Source organism: Chionomys nivalis, chromosome 1, assembly GCF_950005125.1.
Source record: "Chionomys nivalis chromosome 1, mChiNiv1.1, whole genome shotgun sequence".
NCBI classification, from domain to species: Eukaryota; Metazoa; Chordata; class Mammalia; order Rodentia; family Cricetidae; genus Chionomys; species Chionomys nivalis.
Window position 1 is genome coordinate 120,056,014 of NC_080086.1, and position 23,489 is coordinate 120,079,502.

Here is a 23,489-nt window from a genome sequence, read left to right on the forward strand (position 1 = left end):
CACGTGATACAAAGATCCTAGTGGTCTTTCTTTGTTGTGGGAGCTGCGGGCTGTGTTCCTGCCGCCCCAGCTCCTGGTCGCCTGGCTAGCTTATGCCCCGAAATAACACACAAACTGTATTCTTTTAAACACTGCTTGGCCCATTATATCTAGCCTCGTCCATCCTGGGTCGGAGCTTTATCACATCTGCCCCAGAGAGGAGAGCTATCGAGTCTGAGCTCACTTCCTCTTCCTCCCAGCATTCTGTTCTGTTTACTCCACCCACCTATGTTCTAACCTATGAGGACCAAGCAGTTTCTTTATTTTTTAACCAATGACCTTCCCCCATCATTTCTTGAGTAATGATGGCATCTCATTCTAAGCCCCTGGGAGATCTATCCTCACATGATTTAACATCATTAAATAAATGGAACAGAGCTAGCATGGTTGGCTTAGACTATTGCTTTTCATTCCTTTGGACCCACTGGAGGAAATAGGTTTTGTATTGTGGTCACATTACCATCACACATATATTTGAGTATATATAATATATTTCACTGTTTAGAGTGATATATATATATATATATATCACTCTAAACAGTGAAATCTAATTCTTTAGAAAATGTCCTGAAAACAGAATAATGACCTCTGCCGCCTGCGATGGTTTGTATATGAAATGCACAGCAAAAGGCACATGTGGTGCAGACTTGGTCCTCTGTTGGGGAGCTGCTGACACTAGGACATAAGACAGCTACAAGTAGGTTGTGGGGTAGGAGCACAGGGGTGTCGTTGGGTGTTGTCTCTTGTCCTGGATCCTTTCCGTCTCTCTTTGTTTCCTGATTGCTACGATATGAAGCTGCTTTGCTCTGTCATATCCTCCCTACCACATTGGAAACCGTGAATGGAAACAGTATGTCAGGTATTTAACAGCATGGTATGTAAAAGCAACCAACACGCTATTATTTTAAGATTAAGCACCATATTGCATATTTAGTGGCCAAACACACAAATATTAGCAAAGATTTAATGTAGCTAGGCTGGTGAGTTTTTCCTGGCCTGAATGTGTGAGGGCAGTGCTGTGAAGCTGTATGATATACTCAAGCTTAGTCCATTCACTTCTCGGATTCACACTCATTGTACTTGATATAGTAATATTAATCATAATTGATCTGCAGAAGAGTCATTAATGTGTCCAGTACTCAGTAGAAACTTACAGAAATGCATGAATAGTAGGATTTGGAGATCATTAGAAGCCATCTTAGAAGCTGCCTAGTGAAGTATGTGAAGATGAGTCAACTAAATTTAGTTTGTGATCCCAAGTTGAGTTCTGGATTGGTAAAATAGTTCTCTGCAGAGTGATTAAGATACTTCAGAAAACTTGAATGCAGGCTATGCATTAACCTGCTTTTAATAGTTGTGCTATGAATATGTGTGACACTGTTCTTCCTATTTGGAAAACACACTGGAGTGTCTATTTGATGGAAGACTATAAAGAGCTCTTTTTACTTGGGTGAACTTTTCTGGAGAGGTAACATTTACTCACCCCAGATAGGGCACCAACGACAGACCACGTTGTGTGTGGTGAACCAGTGAGCTTATTTAATCAGACTGACTTAGAGTTTGCCCGATGCTCAGACAGTACATCCTTGCAAGCTCTCATTAAACATGATGACAGCTCCCTCATAGCTGCAGCTGCATAGATGGGAGCCCCACTAAACTCCCACATTCCCTCCAAAGACCGCTGGGAGCCCAGAGAATTATTACATCAGCTGAGAGGGAAGTGCCAGAAGCGGCTGCAGCCTCAGGTGCCCTGATTAAGACGGTAATGGCATTCTGCTCTGAAGCTGGCTTTCTACAGTAATACTTTTCTTTTCTGAATTCGAAATTGAAAGTTTAAAAATGTCATGGATTGTTTGCAATTTAAAATATGTGTATCTGGTTCTTGAATTCATTTTTACTGAATGCATCTCAGTGTGTGTGTGTATGCATGCTATAGTGTGTAGTGTTTTTTTTTTCTTTGAAAAGTTAAAAATACCGTATTTTTTATTCCTAGTCACTACTATAATTACAGGGCAATATACTTTATGTATTGAAAAGGAAAGGAAAGGGCTAGAACAGATAAAGGCCACAGAAATGTACATCTAGTGGATACTATATTGTTTTACCAGATAGCTGCACCTTTTTCAAACTGACTCTCACTCCTTTGAACAAGAAAAGTTCCTAGTTAAGCTGCTGTCATTTTCCTCATTGGATTTGGTTTGCTAGCATTGTGTGCGCCTGCTTTCCTAAGGGGTGGCATTTTCCTGTGGTGTCTTTGCCTGACTTTGGTGTTAGTGATGGCCTTGTAGGATGAGGTAGGAGCTGTCACTCCTGTAGTTGAGGATCTGGGAAGTGTTGGCAGTAATTGCTCTAGGGATGTTTAGTCACATTCACCAATGGACCCTGGACCGAAGGTCTTCTACTGGAGGAATTCAAGCTTGAATCCCTTGGTAGGTCTGCTCAGCTGTTCTGTTTCTTCTTGGGTCAGTTCCTAGGGATTTTGCTAATTTTTTTTTTATTCCTTTGTGGTTTAATTTATATTCACTAACAGTATACTTTTTACATTGTGTAAATGTCTGATTATGTTTTATGTAAAGTTATATTTAAACCACACAAAATAAACCGTAAAAACTGCCTTGCTTTATATATTTGATCTAAAATGCACTTTTGGTGATAATGCTTCATGCAGTATGGGTCTGTACCCTCTACCAATATTTGGTATTTGCCACCAGTTGTATTTCAATCTTTCTGTTTGGAATACTCAAAAGTGCTTTTGTTTGTGTTTTTAATTTTGAAGTTTTAAAGCTGGCATCTACCAGAACATCATTACCAAAGATACACCTTTAGTCTATCAGGGTTTTTTTCTGTTTTCCTTTGTATGTGGTATGGTTTAGAATGTATGGAAACAGATTCCTTAATTTCAGCTCAGTTACATCTATTAACAGTGTGCTTATGAGGAATAAAGGGCCTTTCATGGTGTGCGTTAGTCAACCACCAATAAATACGGGCAGAAATGAAACAGTCTACAGGTGGCATCGCCTTCATTTGATTGCTGCCTCATCTTTATCTTTTCAGCACGACGTATCCCAGACTTTACTCAAGGCAACCCTGGACAGCATTGTGGAAGAGTGTGTCAGCTTTGTGGGAGTGGATATCAACATCTGTTCCGAGGTCCTATTGCGGTGAGACAAGAGTTTAATTTGCTGCGAGAAGAGGGCTTGTGTATTGTCGCAGTCCCCCTCGGCCAGCAAGAAGGACACGCAACACCGGAGCTCTTCTCACTGCAGTTTTATTCAGGACCTTTTTACAATTATATCTCTCTCTCCCTTTCTCTCTCTCATTCACTCACTCACACTCCCTCTCTCTCCTCCTCTCTCTCCAGGCAAACCTCTCCCAGCCCTTAAATAGGCATGGGCAACCAACCCCAGATTGCCAGGTGGGCACTGCCCATAGGTCCACGCATATGCAAGCAGCTGACGATCATTGCGTGATAAGTCAGGCCTAGTTGATATTAGGAGTTGATTATCACAGAGAGCACTCGCTTTCGGGATCGCAGAGGGCGGGAGCCAGCAAGCATGAGGTGCGACTCCACGCAGCTCTCTACACATAACCATCAGGTGTGACTCCACACGGCTCTCTACAGTGTATAAAGTTGTCCAGCATAGAAAATCTGTACGTTTATATGTTCCTGTAGAATAACCAGAGAGAACGGAGTCATTTAAGGAAAGAATTGCAGAAGTGCACATAATTATTTTTAGTAGTGCACATCTGAAGTAGTTTGTGGTAACCACTGATTGCATCAGTGCTGCTGATTGAACTTAAATGAGGTTAGCATGGAACGTGCCATTGCCCCGAGCTGTAGAGTAGATGCCTTCACTGGCCTAGTCTCTTACAGGTACCTGTCAAAGCTGAAGGTAACCAAAAGGTGAGGGCTTCTGTAGGTTCAAGGAGTGTCACGGTCACCTGTCAACACTGGCTGTATTCCTGGCAGTTACAGAGGAGTTCCTCTTTCTTTCCTTTGTTTTAGTTCACACTCTTGCTCTGGATGTCCGGGGTCTGCTGGTGCTCTTTGAAGTTCCTGGATCTGGGCCCTTCTCACAAAACTGTGATAGTGGAAAATACCTTCTGTGTTCTAAGATACCACTTCCTCCTACCAAAGCCATAGTTGTAATTCCATGCTTGGAACTGTGCAGTGGAATTAGGGTTCTCTGTAATAACAATCTTTTAATTGAAATCAAGCAAAGACCTTAGTGATAGAGTTTTCATGCCTTTATGGCAACCATGCCATTCACAGGGAAGCTCCTCTCCAAGTTCAGTTTTGTATAGCAATGGACCGGAAGATTCTAATAGGGACAGCTACGTGAAGCCCTTCTCTAAGCTGAGCAGAGATGGACACACTTTTCCTGAGTTGGGAGATACAGAGTTTGTGAGTCATGTAGAGTACCAGATGCTCTGTTGCTGCCATTTACTCTTCTGTCCTGCTTTCGATTAATGCAGACACCTGGTGGTGTGTCACTGCGGTTGATGTTATGGTCCAGGTGATTTGTGACATCATATTTTTAGGCGAGATCGTTCTCTTTTCTTTTATAACTATTATTTTATTTTGCCTTTTTATTTTTTAGGCATATTGCAGGACTTAATGCCAACAGAGCCAAAAATATTATTGAGTGGCGAGAGAAGAATGGCCCTTTTATCAACCGAGAGCAGTTGAAGAACGTAAAAGGGCTTGGTCCAAAATCCTTCCAGCAGTGTGCTGGCTTCATCAGAATCAACCAGGACTACATCCGGACATTCTGCAGGTGATTGTGAAGCTCTCACCTGTGGTGGTACTGCTAGCTCCTCTGTTGTTCTTGTCCCGCCTGCTGACACTAAGCTCTAGATGCCCGTTGTCCATCCTCTCACCCCCACGGGGGGGAGTATTACTGTGCAGACTAGGAATACAGCAGTCAGCAAGGCAGAAAATCGCCTGTTCTCATGGTATCACATTTTAATGCTTGGAAAGGACAGTAAGCCACTAGTAAAACAAGCAGATTCAGATGGTGAGTAAGTGCTGTGAAAATTAAGGGATTTGGCTCTGTCCTGGGGGCCAAGCAGCTGCTTTAGCTACATTGTGCATTAGAAAATTATTTGAGCAAAGTTTAGAGTGAAATGAAGGGGCCAGCTGCACAGGGCTCATAGCAAGCAACAAGTATGAGAAGTCCTGTGGCAGAGCCAGTTTTGATGTGTTCAGAAACAAGGCTCAACCGGATGACAGCGCCGTGTCAGGGGAAGGAGAGGCTCAGTGGCATGACGGCAGCAGGCCGGGGAAGGAGAGTAGAGACTTGATGTGTCCACATTGCACTACTGAGTTCATGCTGACCACCAGCCACCAGTCCGGGGGACTGAACTAAATCCTTCCCTACTAGTTCAAGTTGCCCAAAAGCAAAGAAATTGGATAAATTTAGTAGCATTTTATAGACATGAAGGGATATTCTTTATGCATCTGCTCCTTTAGGAATTCCTGGTTCATCAATGCATAATTTTTTCTCTTCACAAAATTGTAGTATAGGTCATGCAAAAGCAGTTTCACTCGGAAGTAGGTTAAGCGAATGTCAGCCCCATATGATGGTAGAATACATTACAAAGCTCAGTCATGAGCGCAGTAACGAAACAGTTGGGTTTTGATAAGTAAATGGAGCAGAGTAAAATCTCAAATCCACTATGAAATAATTGGAATTTAGCTTATGATAAGGTGACATTTCATATACTGGTAGATCATGGATAGATAAAATCACAGAAAAATGTAATTTAGAATGTTGGTGCTTGCAGAGGATGTTGGCATCCTAACTCACTCTCATTGTCAGTAAATTCTAAGTAGTTCATAAAGTTATATGTAAAGGAGGAAGCTGTAAGTGCATAGCGAAAGACTTGGGGAACTCTTGCAGAACAGCAGGGTGGTAGGACTTCTTCCGAAGCAGATTACAAAGCCCAGAAGCTGGGCCTGGAAAGGCAGCTTAGTTGTTAAAGTTCTGCAGAACACGCACAAGAACCTGAGTCCCAGCACCACCTTAAAGCCCAGGTGTTGTGGAATATTTGTATGCCATATGAAGGTGTGTATTACTGCGATTGGTGTAATAAAAAGCTGAATGGCTAAAGCTAGGCAGGAGGTATAAGTGGGTCTTCCAGGCAGAGGGAGAACCTGGGAAAGAAGGAAGGCAGGGTTATGAGCTAGATGTTGAGAAGCAGGACGAGCATACATAGTAAAGGTAACTGAACCACATAAAAGAATGTAGATTAAAAGAAACGGGTTGATTTAAGTTATAAGAACTAGTTAGGAACAAGCTAAGCTAAGGCTGAGCTTTCATAATTAATAATGTCTCTGTGACATTTTTTTGTGAGCTGGCTGCACTAAAGGAAAGACTGTCGGCACCTCGGGAGTCTGCGCTCATCTGTAACACACACACAAGACCCAGAAGCCATAAATTAATAGTGTTGAAGATAAAATGGTCCTTTGTTAGCTTATATGTATTTTGAAAGCTTGGTCAAAAAATTCAAATAGTATTTCAAAAGAAATAAGTGAGCATGCCTTTATTTCTCACTTTTAGAGCTTCTTGTACCTATTTCCACATTGTAGATGTATTTCCACATCATTTGCTTGTGGCGTTCTCTGTTAAATATGAGCAGGAAGCTTATGCTATATAACATTTGAAATCTTCCCAAGTATCATGTACAGGTTCCTGCTGTTTTTCTTGTCATTTTCTACATAGCCTATGTAATGATTTAATTAATTACAAGCGGGCTATAATTTAATGTAATCGTTGCCTTATTGGTAAACATTTGAGTTTTAAAGCCTTATATTTTCAGCTGGTGTCAGTACTTGAACGTTGTGACTGTTATATCTTCTAGACAACCTCATGCCTTTAATAAGAATATCATATAAATTGCTACTTCTGTGATTTTGTCTTGGAATTTTCTGATTGCTAGCATTGTTACTCTGCTTGCCTCTACAGATTGTGTTTGGTGTTATTTTCATGCCTAGCATTTCACTGTTAGTGTGCTTCTTGTAAGCATGTAGCTGGTCTCATGGCTCCCCTCAGTCTGACTCTGATGCATTTGTATGTATTGTAGTAATTAAATGCACTGAATATTCTGTCTTCTGTATTTTTCCCATCATGCTTTCTCCTGTGTCTCTCCTTGTTTTCCTGTCACATTTTTATTTAATCAACAGCTCTGTCCTCCAGAAAAGGGCTAGAAACTTAGGACTTTCCCCACTTTCCCAGCTGGCTTCTCTTTAGCTCTGTTTTCCTTCATGGAGAAATGAGCGCACATGCACATATACATATATACATATATACATATATACATATATACATATATACATATATACATATATACATATATACATATATACAGTAGCATTATATATATTCATTTTAATAACTTTGATAAGCATTTGTTTAATGTTACTTTTTGTTTTTGTACTTCCCACTGCTTCTGGAGTGCATATTATTGTATAGGTTTTGCTGAAGTTTTACATGTCTGGAGATGTTTTTGGTTTGTCTTCCTATTGAATGCTGCATTCAGAGCAGTTGACTCTGCACTCAGGGCATTTTCTTTACACCTTCAAGGTTAGTCGCCTGTGCTCTGACATCTCCTGTTTGCAGGTGAAGACTAATGCCAGGCTGATTTGGCTTGCCTTATCTCTAAATACTGAGTTTGAGTTTACTCCTTTGAAAGCCGTTGTCTTTTCTCAAATAGATATTCTGAAGTGTCCTGTTTATATGTCAGGTGTGAATCTAGCTTCATGGTCTCATTCTGCATTCAGTAGTTTCTCTTGAGAACTTGGTTTTCCTCAACTCTGAGAAACTATCTTTGACATCTTACTATGATGGCAATGGTTTTATTTATTTCTTCATTTCCCCTAGAATGCGAGTTGTATGGACTGAATAATAACAAAATCGTATTAGTATTTTAAGCAAAATGTGATAGTATCTGCGAAGTGAATGACTGCCATGTGTGGTTTATGTAGCAGAGGACTCAGTACATAGTTAAGTCATGTTTCTTTGTTTTTCTGTCCCACTTCCTCATTTTTTATCATGATTTTTCCTAACTGCAGTAGTGGGACCACTGACTCTTCAGGCCAGAACCTCCAGGGAGCTGCTGTGCTCACTGGTGAGAAGCTAGGCAAAAAGAAGACCAAAGCAGATGTCACCCTCACACCGAACCCACTGGACCAGACTTGCATCCATCCGGAATCCTATGACATAGCAGTCAGGTGAGCTGGAGGCCAGCTCCAGAACTCTGTGTGTTCACAGTGAGCTCTGCACAGCACATAGCCTTTGGACGGGCATAATGGGAGCTGAGACCGAGGTCGTACTAAACATGATAGCAGTTTTCAGAAGTTCCTGAGTTTCTGAGTTGACCACACATTATTTTATTGCTCCTTCTAGAGCTGTGTCAGCCAATAAGTCCTGGTTCTAGGGAGAAGTGTATGAAGTGAAAATTGCATGGCATTCTCTGTTTGTTTTGGAAACTGGCATGACTGAATTGACTAGTACCTGGTCTAACTGGTGCCCACAGCCAGCTTTCCCAAGAAATTCTGTTCTATTGGGTTATCAGAGTCTAATGTGCTTTTAGTAGGGGCATATTAACAGAGAACAATGCTGAGATTATTTTCAGTACAAGAGAAGCTTAATATAAAGTGTTCAAAGAAGATGACTTTAAGATTTTTTATTATATTTATCTGTTTGTGTGTACATATATGGTGCGGGGTCGGAGACCAACTGGCAAGAAGAATCAGCTCCCCCCTTCAGCCACGTGGTCCCGAGACGAGGACAGTCATCAGACGTCACAGCAAGACCCACTCACTGACCCATTTGACCCCAGAACAGCTCTTAGTTGCATTTATAATTACCTTTAAGACTTTCAGTTAGTTTGAAACCTATGGGTTGATACATAACCAGAAATCCTAAGGTTCTGACTAGATTGTACAGTAGTGGATTTAGGACCAATTTGTTTTAACTCTGATGCTAAAGTATGGGATCTATAGATTGCCTTGAAACCATTTGTATTTGCTCACTTTGGTGAATGTCATTGACTGGCTTTCTTCAACAGTATTTGTTTTTATAAAGGTAGAGGAATAACTCAGAAAAGGAGACCTAGTCCACCATCACCACGGCAGTCTGCCCTCCCCTGTGTTTGATTTTGAGAATTATTGACGCATGCAGAGTATTCCATTACACCTGCATCTAAATATTAGCATATCACTGCACCTACCTTTCTATACATCTATTCATATCTATCCATCTACTTATTATCAAACTTATTTAGCTGCTGAAATAAGAACATTGTAGACATCAGTGTATTTTTCCCTGTTCTTCATGCATAACATAATAATTCTTTAGTTTTTTTCTCTTGTAAAGTTAACATAAAGTTAAGTTTTTACTGTACATTTGGAAAATACATATATCAATGGAACCCAAAACTCTTTCAAAATTAAAAAATAACAAAAACTACTGCTCTCATCGCCAAACATTCCCTCCCGCTGAAACTTCCCAGGAGTTTGGCAAAACTTAGCTCATTGCTCTTAGAACTTCTTAGAAACACTCTGACACCACATAGATGTGCTCAGCGCGTGTCCCAGACTCTGCCACACAGATGTGCTCAGCGCGTGTCCCAGACTCTGCCACACAGATGTGCTCAGCGCGTGTCCCAGACTCTGCCACACAGATGTGCTCAGCGCGTGTCCCAGACTCTGCCACACAGATGTGCTCAGCGCGTGTCCCAGACTCTGCCACACAGATGTGCTCAGCGCGTGTCCCAGACTCTGCCACACAGATGTGCTCAGCGTGTGTCCCAGACTCTGCCACACAGATGTGCTCACCGGGCGTGTCTTACCAGTGTAATATTCAAAGGTTTATTCCCTTTGTAACCAACACCAGTAACTTGTTTCTTTTATTTTCTTTTTGCTAGGTAATATTCCATTGTATAAATAGACTACAATCCTATCTATTATACTTAAGGAATTAAGAGCTATGGAAAAAAATTAATCTGCTTTACTATGTTTTACTCTCCATACAACGTAAAATGTGCCTGTAAGCTGTGGTATCCAAAGCTAGCTTTGTAGCCCATTTCTCAGTGCGCCAGGGACACCCTTTAATTCATTCTGACATTGCTCAAAGGGCAGATTCCATGAAGTGGAGGTTCCATTCTACAAGTGCCCACTCTTCCCATGCCATTCACAAGCATGCTTTGTCACTCACACTTTGGGCCAGTTTGCTATGAATTAGGGTTCCCCATCTTATGTTAGACCCTGTTTTTGATGTTAATACTGCAAAACAAACCAATAAATTGAGGTCTCTCTGATAGTCTCTTTGGGTTTGGTTGACTTGCTAGCTCACAGAACTTAGGGGCAAATATTTAAGTGCACCCACCCTCTTGTTGTGAGTAGAGATGCACAGCTGTGTGTGGAGTGAGTTCCTGGGTGAGGTATGACGTAAGGGCTACGACTGAAGCATCTGCATCTTCTGCCTCTGCCCATGTCCAGCCTTCTAGAACTTAGACCTCATTCTTCTGGGTTGTTTTTTCAGGCATGAATGCTTTCATCACTGGTGGTCAACTCAGAGTACAGCCTTTCCTGTCCCTGGAGATGTGGGACTGAAAGTTTTCTAGTACCGTGGCTTTTAAAGAGTAAAGCCACCTTCCCCCTCCCCCACACACATGCATGCATGCAGGCACATATGTACACTCAACCATTCCTTTACCCAGATCTCCGTGGAGAGTCAAATGCCTGTATAAATATGGCTTCATTTTTAGCTCTGAACTGTTAAATTAGTCTGTTTAGAATTGCTGTGGGTTTTGTTATGGTGGTTTTGTGTTTTGCCATGTTGGAGAACCCAGGGCCTTACACATGCTGGGTATGTGCTCTCCACTGGACTTGACTAGTCCTTACTAATGGCTCAGCCTAGTATCATTGCCACACGGCCTTGATTGCTGTTGAACTCAAGTTCTCAGTTAGCAAGTCCAAACGAAATCTGCATTGGGTGTTCCAGATTATTTGAATTTTCCTATGATTTTTAGAACCAATTTGTTAATTTCTGTTAAACAATAATAGGGGTCAGGCGGGCACACCTTACATCCCAGCGCACAAAAGACAGGAAGGTGAATCTCTGTGAGAATTCAAGGCCAGCCTGGATTATATATGGAGTTCCAGGCCAGCCAGGACTACTTAGTGACTGTGACAAATAAAAAAGTGAAAGTTAACTAATTCTTTCTGTTTATTTAGTTCTTCTTTTGTTTTCTTAAGCAAAGCTTAGTTTCCTGTATACAATTGTTACTTGTGTTGCACTACTGTGTAGTGTTTTCAGTGATGTTATAGAAGCAGTTTCTAGTTTATGGCTTCTCTTTCCCAGTGTGTTAAGCTTCAGTTGATCTTTGTGCAGTGCTCTCTCCTGCAGACCTGCCACATGTGTGTATTTTTTTGTAGAATTCATAAATTTAGGTCATCAGCAAATAGATTAAAATTTTACCTCTTCCATTTTAATCTTCATGTTTTTTAGTTTTTGTTCTTACCTGTTGCAATGATCAAAAGCTTCAGTATAATACACAGGAGTAGCATGAGGGACTGTCTTAGGGTTCTATTACTGTAAAGAGATAACCTGTCCATGGCAACTCTTAGAAAGGAAAACATTTAACTGGGGAGACTTCCAGGTCAGAGGTTTAGTTCATTGTCATCATGGTGAGCATCGTGACCTGCAGGCAGCATGGTGCTAGAGAAGGAGCTGAGAATTTTGCATCTCTGATCTGAAGGCAGCAGGAAGTGAACTGAGTGTCACCAGAGTGTAGCTTGACCAGAAGAAACCTCAGAGCCCACCCTGTCAGTGACACACTTCTTCTAACAAGGCCACACCTACTCCCACAATGCCACACCTCATAATAGTAACACTCCCGGTGAGTTTATGGGTGCCAGACTGCCACATTCCACTCCTTGGCCCCCATACACTTATAACAATATCATAACGCAATATGCATTTAGTACAACTTGAAATGTTCCCATACTCTATCACAGTCTCAATGATGTTTAAAAGTTCAAAATCTTTTCTGAGATCCATGCAATCTCTTAACTGTAATCCCCTTTAAATTAAAAATCAAAAAACAGATAACTTCATGGGAACCTAATTAGCATGCTATATTGTATAAGCCAGTCATTTTCTATGTGCATTTTTGTGTTTCTTTAATCCATTTGTAATATGGATTTTTCAATTTGATTCTATTGTAAGCATATATCCCTCTTATTTAAGATCTAGATCTTTTCATTGGGTGACTGTAATTTAGTAATAATAGTTTTAGCAATGGTTCCTTGTGGTGGATCCCTAGAAATAGTACTGCCTTGCCAATGGTTCAAGAGCCTCGGTGGCTCTTTACATTACCAAATAACGTACTAGCTTGTGATGCTCTCAGCAGGATTCAAGCCAGAGCAGTCTTCATTTCCCCTGGGAGGCAGGCGTTTCTGCCAGCTCTCACGGGGACTAGTCTCCACCTGTGGAATATCAATGCACAACTGGTGACTTCACTTCTCTCTGTGCTTCCTTTGGGATGACCTATTTACCCAGAAACAAGACAGCTGTTCACTGTTTCATAAGAAATTTCTTTTACATGCAGTTCCCCCCCACACACACCTCAGAACTTTGGAGATGAAATGGGTAATTGCCTAATCACCCTTGGTGTTTGGTGTCTGTCCAGTGCTGAGCTGTAGAAGTCATATCTAACTTTCACACACTTCATCTAGATGACACTCAACATAGACAGTTCCTACTCACAGTGGTGTCCTACGAGTCTTAACCATTGAGCCATCTCTTAGTCTCCCAAATGCTTTTGATCCATGCTTGATTGAATCTTGGCTGGCAGTACCTTCAGATTCAGAGACCTAACTACACCATTATTATTGTATTTGTGTGATTCTTTCTTGTTTGTCTACGTGTTCTTTGTATACTGAAGTCTGTCATTGTGTGAGCTCAAGACTTTAGTCTGCGTTGTTTACCTTTGTATTTGCTCATAATATTGGCTTGAAATAGGAATGTTTAATATTGATGAAGTAAATTTTTTCTTCCGTTTATGTAAGATGGCCCATCTTTTAATATGCTCATCTCAAGGAAGCCTAGTGTTTCCCTAATTTTTTATTTTTTTTTAAGATTTATTTATGTATTATGTATATAACATTCTGCCTCCATGTATGCCTGAAGGCCAGAAGAGGGCATCAGATCTCATTACAGATGGTTGTGAGCCACCATGTGGTTGCTGGGAATTGAACTCAGGACCTCTGGAAGAGCAGTCAGTGCTCTTAACCACTGTGCCATCTCTCCAGCCCCTTCCCTAATTTTTTTAATATTCCTTATGGTTCCAATATTTACTCCATGGGTTTTGTTGTTGAGGTTTTATTCACAGCTTAGAATGTGGTAGGGCCTGGAGAACATAGCGATGTGTGAAGGTAATGTACCCTTAAAGGAGCACACTACAACAAGCAGAATTTAAACTAGGGGGAAGAGAGCTCATTTTCAGACAGGACTGTCTTGTAGGTTCATGCAGGTGGTGGGACAAAAAGATGGACCGGGTACCTAGTAGGCTGGAGAGAGGAGAATGCAGCTCAAGCTAATTTAAGGAGTTGTTGATAGACCAGTGAAAACAAACATTCATTGGCTACTTCCTCATTCCCAGGCATTTTAGATGGACCAGGGTGTGTAAGCATCACAGCAACCCCAGGAAACTGGTGCTGATGTTATTCCCATTTCAGGCTGGGAGGGAGAAAGTGAATTGCCTGAGACAACTTAGCTTAGTAGAACCAATATTTAAACCAGATCTGCCGTCACTCAAAGCCTGAGTCATTAACTAGATGGTACTTTTCAAACTGGAGCCAGATTTGAAATGCTATCGCTGCGGTCATGGTCTTCTCTGAAAGATAAAGTGTGGTGTTCATAGAACGTAATGTGCCCCTTAAGGAAAAAATAGTGAATATTGGGAGTATCTATCTATCCTTGAGTGTTCTTTCTGCTTCTCAAGAAAGCATCCTGTCTCCTAATTGAAGCTTTGCCTATTTATTTTATTGAGAAGTCTTCAGGAAGTGGATGTTTTCTAAAGCAGGCAGAGTTTTATACTATTCTGCTAAAGATGTGTTTCCTGGATGTTGTAGTAAAAAAGCATTCCTTTGCTTGTGTTTTAGAATAAGTAAAGTAAGCAGACCAATAGTACCCACATTTGCTTTCTTCTTAATTAAGAAATTTGAGGAACCAGAATAGAGGGGCAGAAAGCCAGAAGGGTTTGTCAGAAAGCATGAGGGCTGATGGCATTTGAATGAAATGTGGGGGAAGCACTCACACCCTGGAAGACAGAAGTGAGCCTGCAGTTGAGAACCAACATTTCTTCAGGCCTTTGAGTTCTGTCCTCTATGTCTCTTTAACTTGATTCCGGGTCTTCTCCCCCTCACAGGGTGACTTCACTTCCTTCCTTGCTGAAGAATTTGAAACTCCTCCACAGCCTCCTCTAGCTGCACCCTTCTCTGCACTCATTCTGCCCTGTCTTTCCCTAGCCATTCTGCTTGGGGATTCTGTCTCCACATTCACTTCCTCCGTGCCACTAGGACTGTAGTGGTCTCTGTTAAGGAAGGAAGTGGCAGCTAGGAGACTACCGTGCCTCAGCTCTGAAAGTCTAGGACTGCCGCTGCACCTCTTGTCTCCTCCACCTTGCTTACTGGTTTAGCTCAGACTTCTTACTGCTGTGATCTAGTGTCTCCTCCTGAGAGCTAAACGCTGCCTGCCATTGTGCCTGCTTTTCATTGTCTTAGGGCTGTCTGCCTCTAATTCTTACTCTTTTCTTCCTCTCATTCCCTTTCAGTTTTCCATCCTTGTTCCTCTTTTGAAATTCTTTCTCAACAGTGACCTGCTTATCTAAACCATCCTTAAACCACGTACCCATACTGCCTTATTTGACACCATCAGCTTGAGGCTGTCAGAAGTGATGGATCTTACTATTCAGTGAGAATTGTGGCTTGTCTAGAAGCTGGAGAGTGACACCGAGAAAAGGCCGCGGTGTTCTGCTGTGTTAGGAATAGACTAAGGACGGAGGAAGAGTGTGCAGACAAAGTGCAGTGTCCACATTCTCTGTGGATTTCCAGAGTACATGAAATGCAGTAAGTTATGAGTGACAAGAACAATATGAACACCAAGGACACTGTGGAGGACGGAGTGGAAACTCACTGTTAGAAGAGAGATACAAAAGGGAGACAGTGGAGACACTGCAGAGTGATTGCTGCCCCCATGGTCTTTTCACTCTCAAGGCTTTTGAGACCATCACTCTGCATGGCTCCTAAATTTACTCTTAGTTTAAACCAGTCTTCTAAAGCTCAACCTGCATCTGCTGCCTCCTCAGCAGCTCAGTCTAGCATGTTTAAAGTTGAAAACTGGGTCTCTCCTGAAACTTTTGCTCCAAACATAACCTTCTTTATAGCAGATCATTTTCAGTTCATCCTCTCAGTTTCTTAGTACAAAAGCTTGGAAACTGATCTTGTAAGATAGTGCTTACCAGTACTGTTATATTGTTGGAGGCTGCTTGTTTGTCCCGGATACTCAGCCCTGAAATAACTACACAGAAACTGTATTAATTAAAATCACTGCTTGGCCTATTAGCTCTAGTGTTGTAGGAGCTGCGGGCTGCGTTCCTGCTGCCCGGCTCCCAGCCACCGGCTAACTTTACCTGAAATAACAACACACAAACTGTATTCATATAAACACTGCTTGACCCATTTCTATTAATGTGTGTAGCACCAGTCTTACCAGGAAAGATTCAGCATGTCTGACCTGGCTGCTTGCTTCATCGCGTCTGCCCTGGAGAGGAGCCGCATGGCATCTGAGCTCACTTCCTCTTCCTCCTAGCATTCTGTTCTGTTTACTCCACCCACCTATGTTCTAACCTATCAGGCCAAGCAGTTTCTTTATTAATTAACCAATGGCCTTCCTCCATCACTCTAGCTTCTCACTGACTAGCTCTTACATCTTAATTTAACCCATTAATTTGAGTATTGCCTCATGGCTGTGGCTTACCAAGGTTCCATTTGGGTTCAGTCTCTGGCAGGCTACATGGCTTCTCCTGACTCCTCCTTCTTTCTCCCAGAATTCAGTTTAGTTTTCCCTGACTATCTCTATTCTGCCATGTAGAGGCCCAAGACAGCTTTATTCATTAACCAATAAAAGCAACACATATACAGGACTTCCCACACCACTGTTATGTCAGGGTTCGTGGCCCCAACATAAAAACCATTTTTTCCTAACTCCAACAACAAGAAGTCAAAATCATGTATTTTGCATCATCAGTCAATACCGACTCTCCAGTAATCTTTTTCCATATCATAATTTTATTTTTTGTCAGTCAGTACCAACTTTTTAAAATTTCTTTTCGGTCAGTACCGTTGTTTTTAGAACCATTGGTCAATACCAAATTTTTTCATCATCTTATATGCAGTTGTAAATATCAGGTCATTACCAGTAAGAGTACAATACCATTTGCTGTTATTAACTACCACTTTCAGTCTCTGAGCAGCTGTTAAGCCCTTAGTCTGCCCCTTCTTAAGTGAAGAGGGGTTTTGGTCATTTCTTATTTTGAGTCTTTCTTTCCCTGAGGGTAAAGCTTAGGTCTTAGATTTTAGGTTTAATATTTTACTCAAAATAAATTTTGTGTCCCAGAAATTGAGAACATTTAAATGTTTAGTCTGTATCTTATGGGTTTCAAACCACAGCAAGCTACAGACATCATAGTCCGCTCATCTCAGCAGGGTCTCTTTGTCCGAAGTCTCTGGAGGCAGAATGGCATCCTGCAGGTCCAAATCAGGCGCTCCTCTCTGTGGAGGCTGGGAAAGCTGGATTATCGGTTCCTCATCGAGTTTTTCTTATTCCATTTCTCCTGCTGGGCAGTTATCTGCTATGCTGTCCTCAGGTCTGTTGTCCTTCTACTGAATGCACCAAATCAGTCGCTCTGGAAGCCATCTGGCTTGGTTTTCATCGTATCCACCGATATTTTCTTGTGGATTCCTCACGTCTGGTCACTTCTTCCTTGTTTTTTGGGGTTCGTGGATCAACCTCACGTTCTCCTCCGTCCTTTCTCTGGCTTTTCTAGGGGTTCAGCGGTCAGCACCACATTCTCTTTCATACTTCTTGTCCTTTCTCCTGCTTTTCTCGGGGTTCAGTGGTCAGCACTCACGGTCTCTCTTGTACTTTTTGTCCTTTCTCCGGCTTTTCTCAGGGTTCAGTGGTCAGCCCCACGTTGGGCGCCATTATGTCAGGGTCCATGTCCCCCAACATAGAAACTATTTTCCCCTAACTCGATGGGTAAGGAGGCATGAGAAATAATGAGACGCAGTTCACACAGCCATATCAGAAGGGCATCTCAGGCTTCATTCATTCCTGAAGAACTACCCGCGTTTATTATTCAAAAATACCTTTTATCCCCCAGGTAAACCAAGGTAGATACTCTTTAATATTCTCTTTCCAGGGGACTGTGGGACTACCAAAACACCTGCATCTTAAGTCACCAGCTTTGGAATCAACACCTCTCCCCAGGCGATCTACATAATAACAAAAGAGAAGGAGCCTTTGTCAGGTGGCTAGCTTGTTTGGCAGAATTGCAGCTGCCTTGGAAATTAAGCACGGCCAGAGAGCCTGGCTGTAAATATTTTGTATAAAATATAGGCCCACACTGTTAGAGATACCTGTGAGCTTCATAATGGCCACTTACTAATTGTTGAACTCTAGTCTAGCATCCAAGAATGTTTTTCTTCCCTGCATTGATAGGCTTCTTGAGAACATAGATCATCTCTATTCATGCTTCAGTTCTACACATCCTGTTGCACTGTGGTACACATCCCAAATAATGAATAGAATCATCACCAACAAAATTCATATGGTAATAATGGAACCATTAAAAAAGAAAGCAGAGAATAGAGAGAAGGCTCAGTGATTAAGAGCACTTGTTACTCTTCCAGAGAATTCTCAGTTCCCACATCAGGTGATTACAGCCTGTCCAGCTCTAGGGTATCTTTTCCTCAATGAGCATCATGCACATACATGCACACATAAAGGCACACACTCATACACATAGATAAAAAGCAAGCAAACATAAAAGTATTGAAAAACAAAAATATTGAACTGATCATAGAAGTCTTTAAAAGACTTGTTTGTATAAAATCAAGAAAAATAGAATTAGATTTCAATTTTGTCATTAAACATCTTTTGATGTGACTGTATTTTTCTCTACTTTATCTTACATATTCACAATAGACTTGGATGGTTAAAAAGCCAACCAAACAAGCAAAAACAAACAAACAAAAAACCGCACAGTGTAATAGCATAGTTAAAGTTCTGACCTCTAAATTTGTTCCTGAACCTGTAACTTAAATAATGCATTGGAAAAATTGGCATCAGATTTGTTAGGCTCGTAGCAATGTAATTAAAGGTTAGTTATTGAAGGCTATAAGCTCCAGTTGGCTAGGGACGATCGGAATCTGGCTTACCACAGTATCTACAGCACCCAACAAAGACCGATCCAGCAGTTTGAGGGAATAAGTGAAAGAATAGAGAGCTATGCAGAGAACACTGAGGAAAAGAAACTATGAGTGAACCTTCCCAGAACCAGGTGAAATGTTTAGATTGGCTTCCAACATTTTTCTTTTCTGTAGTCTAAAGCTACTGAATTCAGTGTGCAAGCACAGCTGTTGCTAGAACGATCATCCTTTCCTGGCATTCTTGGCTTATCCACATACTGACTAAGGACCTCTTTGAGAATCCCAGTTCACTGAGAGGGTTCCAACCTTCTAAACAGAGTCCCATGTACCTTCACAGTGCCTTATGTCTGCTTCCAGTGCCCTCTCAGAGTTTACAGACTGGACAAATGGAGGAAAGCCACAGGCCAGTTGTTTCTGCATTTTTTGTTGTGGAGAAATCCTTACATATCTATATGTGAGTAGTTTGGTTGCTGCTGCAGTATGAGTGGAAGCAGGCCCAGCAAGAGCGTGTGTAGGGCCCCCGCCCCTCCCTGCCTCCTCTCCCTTTGTCCTACCATTTTGGTTGGTATCAGAGCTAGGCACATACCTGATTTTCCTTCTTGCTTTAGGAGAGAAGGGAACTCCTGCGCAGGTTCTGCTGCTGAGCCCTCTGCATCACGTGGGACCTGTCACTCACCCAGAGAAGGCTGGGTTAAAAATCTGATGCATTGCCGATAGTTAAGCTCCAGCGCTTCTCTGCTCTCAGTTTAACTTGAAAAATGCCAGGAAGTTTCATGTCAAGACTCACTCAGCACTCATTTTGATAAAGTATATGCTGTTTCCATTTGGGCCGTTAGGGAGCACTTTAGAAGACGGGTTCCCAGAGGAGCCAGTGTAGCCCGAGGAAGGTATGTGGTGCAGTTGTCATGTGCCAGGTGAGCAGATTTCAAAGAGCAGTTCCTATCAGCTCAGTGCTGACGTCCTGGAGCTGTGCAAGATGCCTTATTACTGTAGATCTGCCTGTTTCTGCCTCTTACAGTCATTGCAACAAGGTGTGTTGTAATTCAACAACTGTGAATGTAAAATTCAGGTCTAGGACAAGAATCATCACATAAACTTGGTACCCTGCTTCCATAGACAGGGGTAAAACTTCTGTACAAAAACCAATCATTGTTGACTTTTGATTTATTGAGAAGTTATAGTGGGTTTTTAAGACCCGAAGTAGAATGACTCCCTTGGATACACACAGTGGGTAGGAGGACCCAGACCAACACCTATGGGCTGGCAGTAGGGCAGCTCCCTCAAGTGGGGCAGATGGCACACCTCCAGTACCTAACACCCTTAGTGTGGGCTGTCTGTGCTGCCTGCACTTCTCTTTCAGAACTGTCTGTAGAGGTTTTGTGACCTTATACTAAGTTGTGCCCCCTAGGAGCAAAGCTTCTAGTGACAAACAAGTGTAATGCAGGGGTTTAAGTTGTGTGTGTTTGTGTGAAAAAAGCACAGGTGGTCTGGGAAGACAACTCAGGATAAAGCGCTTGGCGCACAAGTGTGGGCACCAGAGTTTGATATCCAGAACCAAGTAAAGGCAGATGGGCATAATGGGCAGCCTGTAATTCCAGCCTTGGAAAGACAGTCTTCCTGGAGAAAGCAGGCTGCAAAGATTAGCCAATAATAGATAACCATTTACTTAATCTAAATATCTCACTGTAGTTCCCAGGAAGTTTGCATATCAAAAGTGCTATCACAAGAGTGGGGAATGGTGACCAAGCACCTGCCTGCTGAAGTACCATGGCACTCCTGGAAATACCATACACATTGTTCCAACACAGCCCAGTTAAGCTCCTAACAAAACTGGTGGAGGGTCCTAGGAAGTAAAGGTCCTCAGACTGCCTGATCAGATCCTGGCTGCTGGACCTCAAACCACTAGCCTTAGTGTTCTTGTCTGTAAAATAAATAAAATAGTAGTGCCAATCTCATGTGTGGGTAAGTTAATGTATGTTGTATACTTAGTTCCTGGAACACAAGAGTGGCTGTAGTGATCGCTATTTTTTGCTGTTGTCAAGAAGGTGCTGTCAGCTAAGCTTTGGGAAAAAAGCATGAAGAAGTCACAATAACTTCTCTAAGGCTCTGGTGGTGGGGCTCTTACTCTAGCCTGTGATCTGGTTGTAATTTGTACATTTAGCTTTGTTAATTCATATCAATACCCACTCCTGAGACTGGGGGAGTAGGCTGGTTTCTCTGCTAATGTATGTAGAACAGCCAGCTCCTCCCAGTGAAGGAGAATGAAGAGGGAGCTGCAGGCCAGCCATGGACTGTGCTGCCTTTAAAGGCTTCCACCATACAAGTATTTGTCTGTCCGTCTCCTTGTTCACTCTTGCTCAGGTCTGGAGCCTGACTCTCAGGAAGGGATTGACTCTATCTCCTGTTCTCTCACCTTCCTGCCCCCAGTCTAGCTGGGGGCTTGAGTCTCAGCCTGTCTTCTGATACTATGCTGTCATAAATGAGCTGCTTCCTCCTCTCTTCCCCACTGAAACAGAGGCCTCCTAGCCATTCTGGGGCAGCTGGAGATTTACCCAAACAGCAGATGTTAGGAAGCTCCTGCTAGTTTTTAGAAAGGAACGTCATTGACAGTTGGCCCTGTGGTATGAAATTCGCCTCTTAGGAGCTTTCCCTGTCACTTGGGCTTGCTCCAAGTGACACTAGAGTGACTTGCTTCAGATTTTCCTTCCGTCAGCCGCCTGTGTGCTTCTGAATACTATTGCTTTATTTACCCTCCTCTTTCAAATAGTTGCAGGCACTAATCCACATTATGGCTTTACAGGCAGTAAATTAAATTATATTCATTCTAAACACAGTGTTTTTGAACTATATAGAGGCTGCAGCCTTTGAAACCACTAACTTAATTTTGTTCAACCCTTACTCTGTAACTCAAAAAGAGCCAAAGTTTCTTTCTTTCAAATTTGGTTTAAAAAATAATAATAAATTGCTCCCAGGCAGTAGTTCTGGGTGCCAAATTTTATCTGCAATCTGAATCTTGTGTCTGCAGTGGAGCTCCTATGAAGTCAGGGGTCGAAGTGTTAGTGAAGATGCAGAGGACTGTAACTTTCCCTTTGGCTCCAGCTGCGTGACTCTGCACTGGTCACTTAGCCCCTGGGGGGGCGGGGTGATCTCTTATCTGTAAAGCTACATCCGCAGTAAGATTTTCCACAGAGTGGAGCGCGTGTTTGCCCACTTTGAAAGTGTGTACCTGTCTGAACATGAAGCCCTGCCTCCGAGGACAGGCAGAAGTGACAGTGTCCCAACTGGCCTCTTCTTCCCCAAGTCCTGAGAAAGCTTATTCAAGGCCGAGGATCTGTTTCCTTGATATCAAATTTCTCCACATGAATACTGCTTACTGAACCAGGCTAAGCAAGCTTTTTCAGGGTATTTTTAATTGGCCTTAGCGTTTTGTCACAAGACTTTGATTTTAGCAAATTCTCCTCATTATATATTTGAGAATGCCTAGGCTCACTGGAAAGGAGGTAATCAAACAGGGATGCTGTCATTCTCTCATAACCCCACCATTGGGCTCCTTTGTTTCAGTCTCTCTGTCTCTGTCTATGTGTGTGTACACATGTGCATACACCCACACTTGTGACTTTTAAGTTAAACTGTGATACTTACACAGCATATGACTCAGCAAGTTGTTCAGGAATAGGTGATCAGTGCTGTTTATGACATTGGTTGTTGCTTCAGCAATCTTAGATGCTTTGGTGAAACTGTCTCTAAATAAGTATCGTCCTAATGCTTGAACTTTTAGAAGACTTGTCAAGATATTTAACTGGCCAGTCTTTTTAAGTAAAGTTCATTCCCTGAAGCTTATGAGTTTTATTAAAACAGCTGCGTGAGGACAGGTTCTCCTTGCAGTTACTGCAGCATGCAGTGAGTTCTGCTTCTGAGCATTGTCTGATAGCCCTTAAAAGGAAGGAAGTGTCTCATCTCATCGGTCTGCAGGAGGTGAGAGCGGGGGACACACACACACGACGACCCTGTATTCCTCAATCAGTGGTAGCAGGTTCTTGGTTCTCAGTGACTTTCTGCTGCTCACCAGTGCAGGTGACATTCTGAAGACATTCTAAATAGTGCCCCCAAATGGCTCTAAAGTCATCTTTCCTTACTCTGGCCCAGATAGTGCATACCCTTTAAAACTGCACTGCACTTCCAGGGCAGAGTCTGAGGGTCTTCACAGCCAGCCCCATTATACCTCTCAGGATATTTATCTTTCTATATTCTTAAAGCCTTGTCTGCTGTTCTTTCTTAGGGAGTTCTTTGCTCTTTCTGTGGTTAATTAGATGCTAAGAAAGCCCATTCAGATACCATTTCCATTATCACTTTGTTACCCTCTTTTCCTGGGCAGCAGTCATCAGCTTTGGGGCCTTCTGTACATGCACTTTTCTTGGATTGTCCCTTGCTTCTGGGGTGTGTATCAGCACAGATTGTTAAGGATTCTGGCCCAGGTCTATGTCTTGGTTTACCCAGGAGAAATGTGAAGGTTCTTAGTGGTGAAAGTGCAGTCCCCATGGCAGTCACCCGATGTGATCACAAGACACCTGATATGGTCAAGTTGGCACCCTCTCCATCAATCCAGACGGAACTCATTGTGCACAGTGCCTCTAAATACACAAACTTAGATATGCAGCGGCAGAGGCGCAGCAGGTCTTGTCGTTTGCCACACTGTGTTAAAGTTTCTTCTCTCCTTGTTCCAGTAATAGCTTTGAAACTATACATGTATCTCGAGTCTTTAGCAAATCATTGCTGGACTTTGAGTCAGTGCACCACTTAACACACAACCCCAGCCTAAAAGCTAAATCTCCCCCATGTCATGGAATTTCTCCATACATTACCATGTGACCTACCCTCTGTTTCCTTTTCCTTCCAAAATGGCCGTGCTCTTGTGTTGAATTTTTTGCTTGTTGGCAAAACTCCTATA

General features: G+C 42.3%; 1 protein-coding gene across 2 annotated transcripts in view; it reads left to right on the forward strand.

Moving 5' to 3' along the window:
- The window catches only part of Srbd1 (S1 RNA binding domain 1), a 192,939-nt gene that overhangs the window by 162,140 nt on the left and 7,310 nt on the right, over positions 1-23,489 (forward strand). The window contains exons 17-19 of one of the 2 annotated variants that reach the window (XM_057791003.1): positions 3,094-3,200; positions 4,641-4,817; positions 8,114-8,272. In XM_057791003.1, the coding sequence (XP_057646986.1) occupies positions 3,094-3,200; positions 4,641-4,817; positions 8,114-8,272 (443 nt within the window). The remainder of the gene's footprint in view (positions 1-3,093; positions 3,201-4,640; positions 4,818-8,113; positions 8,273-23,489) is intronic. The other variant, XM_057791011.1, reaches the window with a different exon arrangement.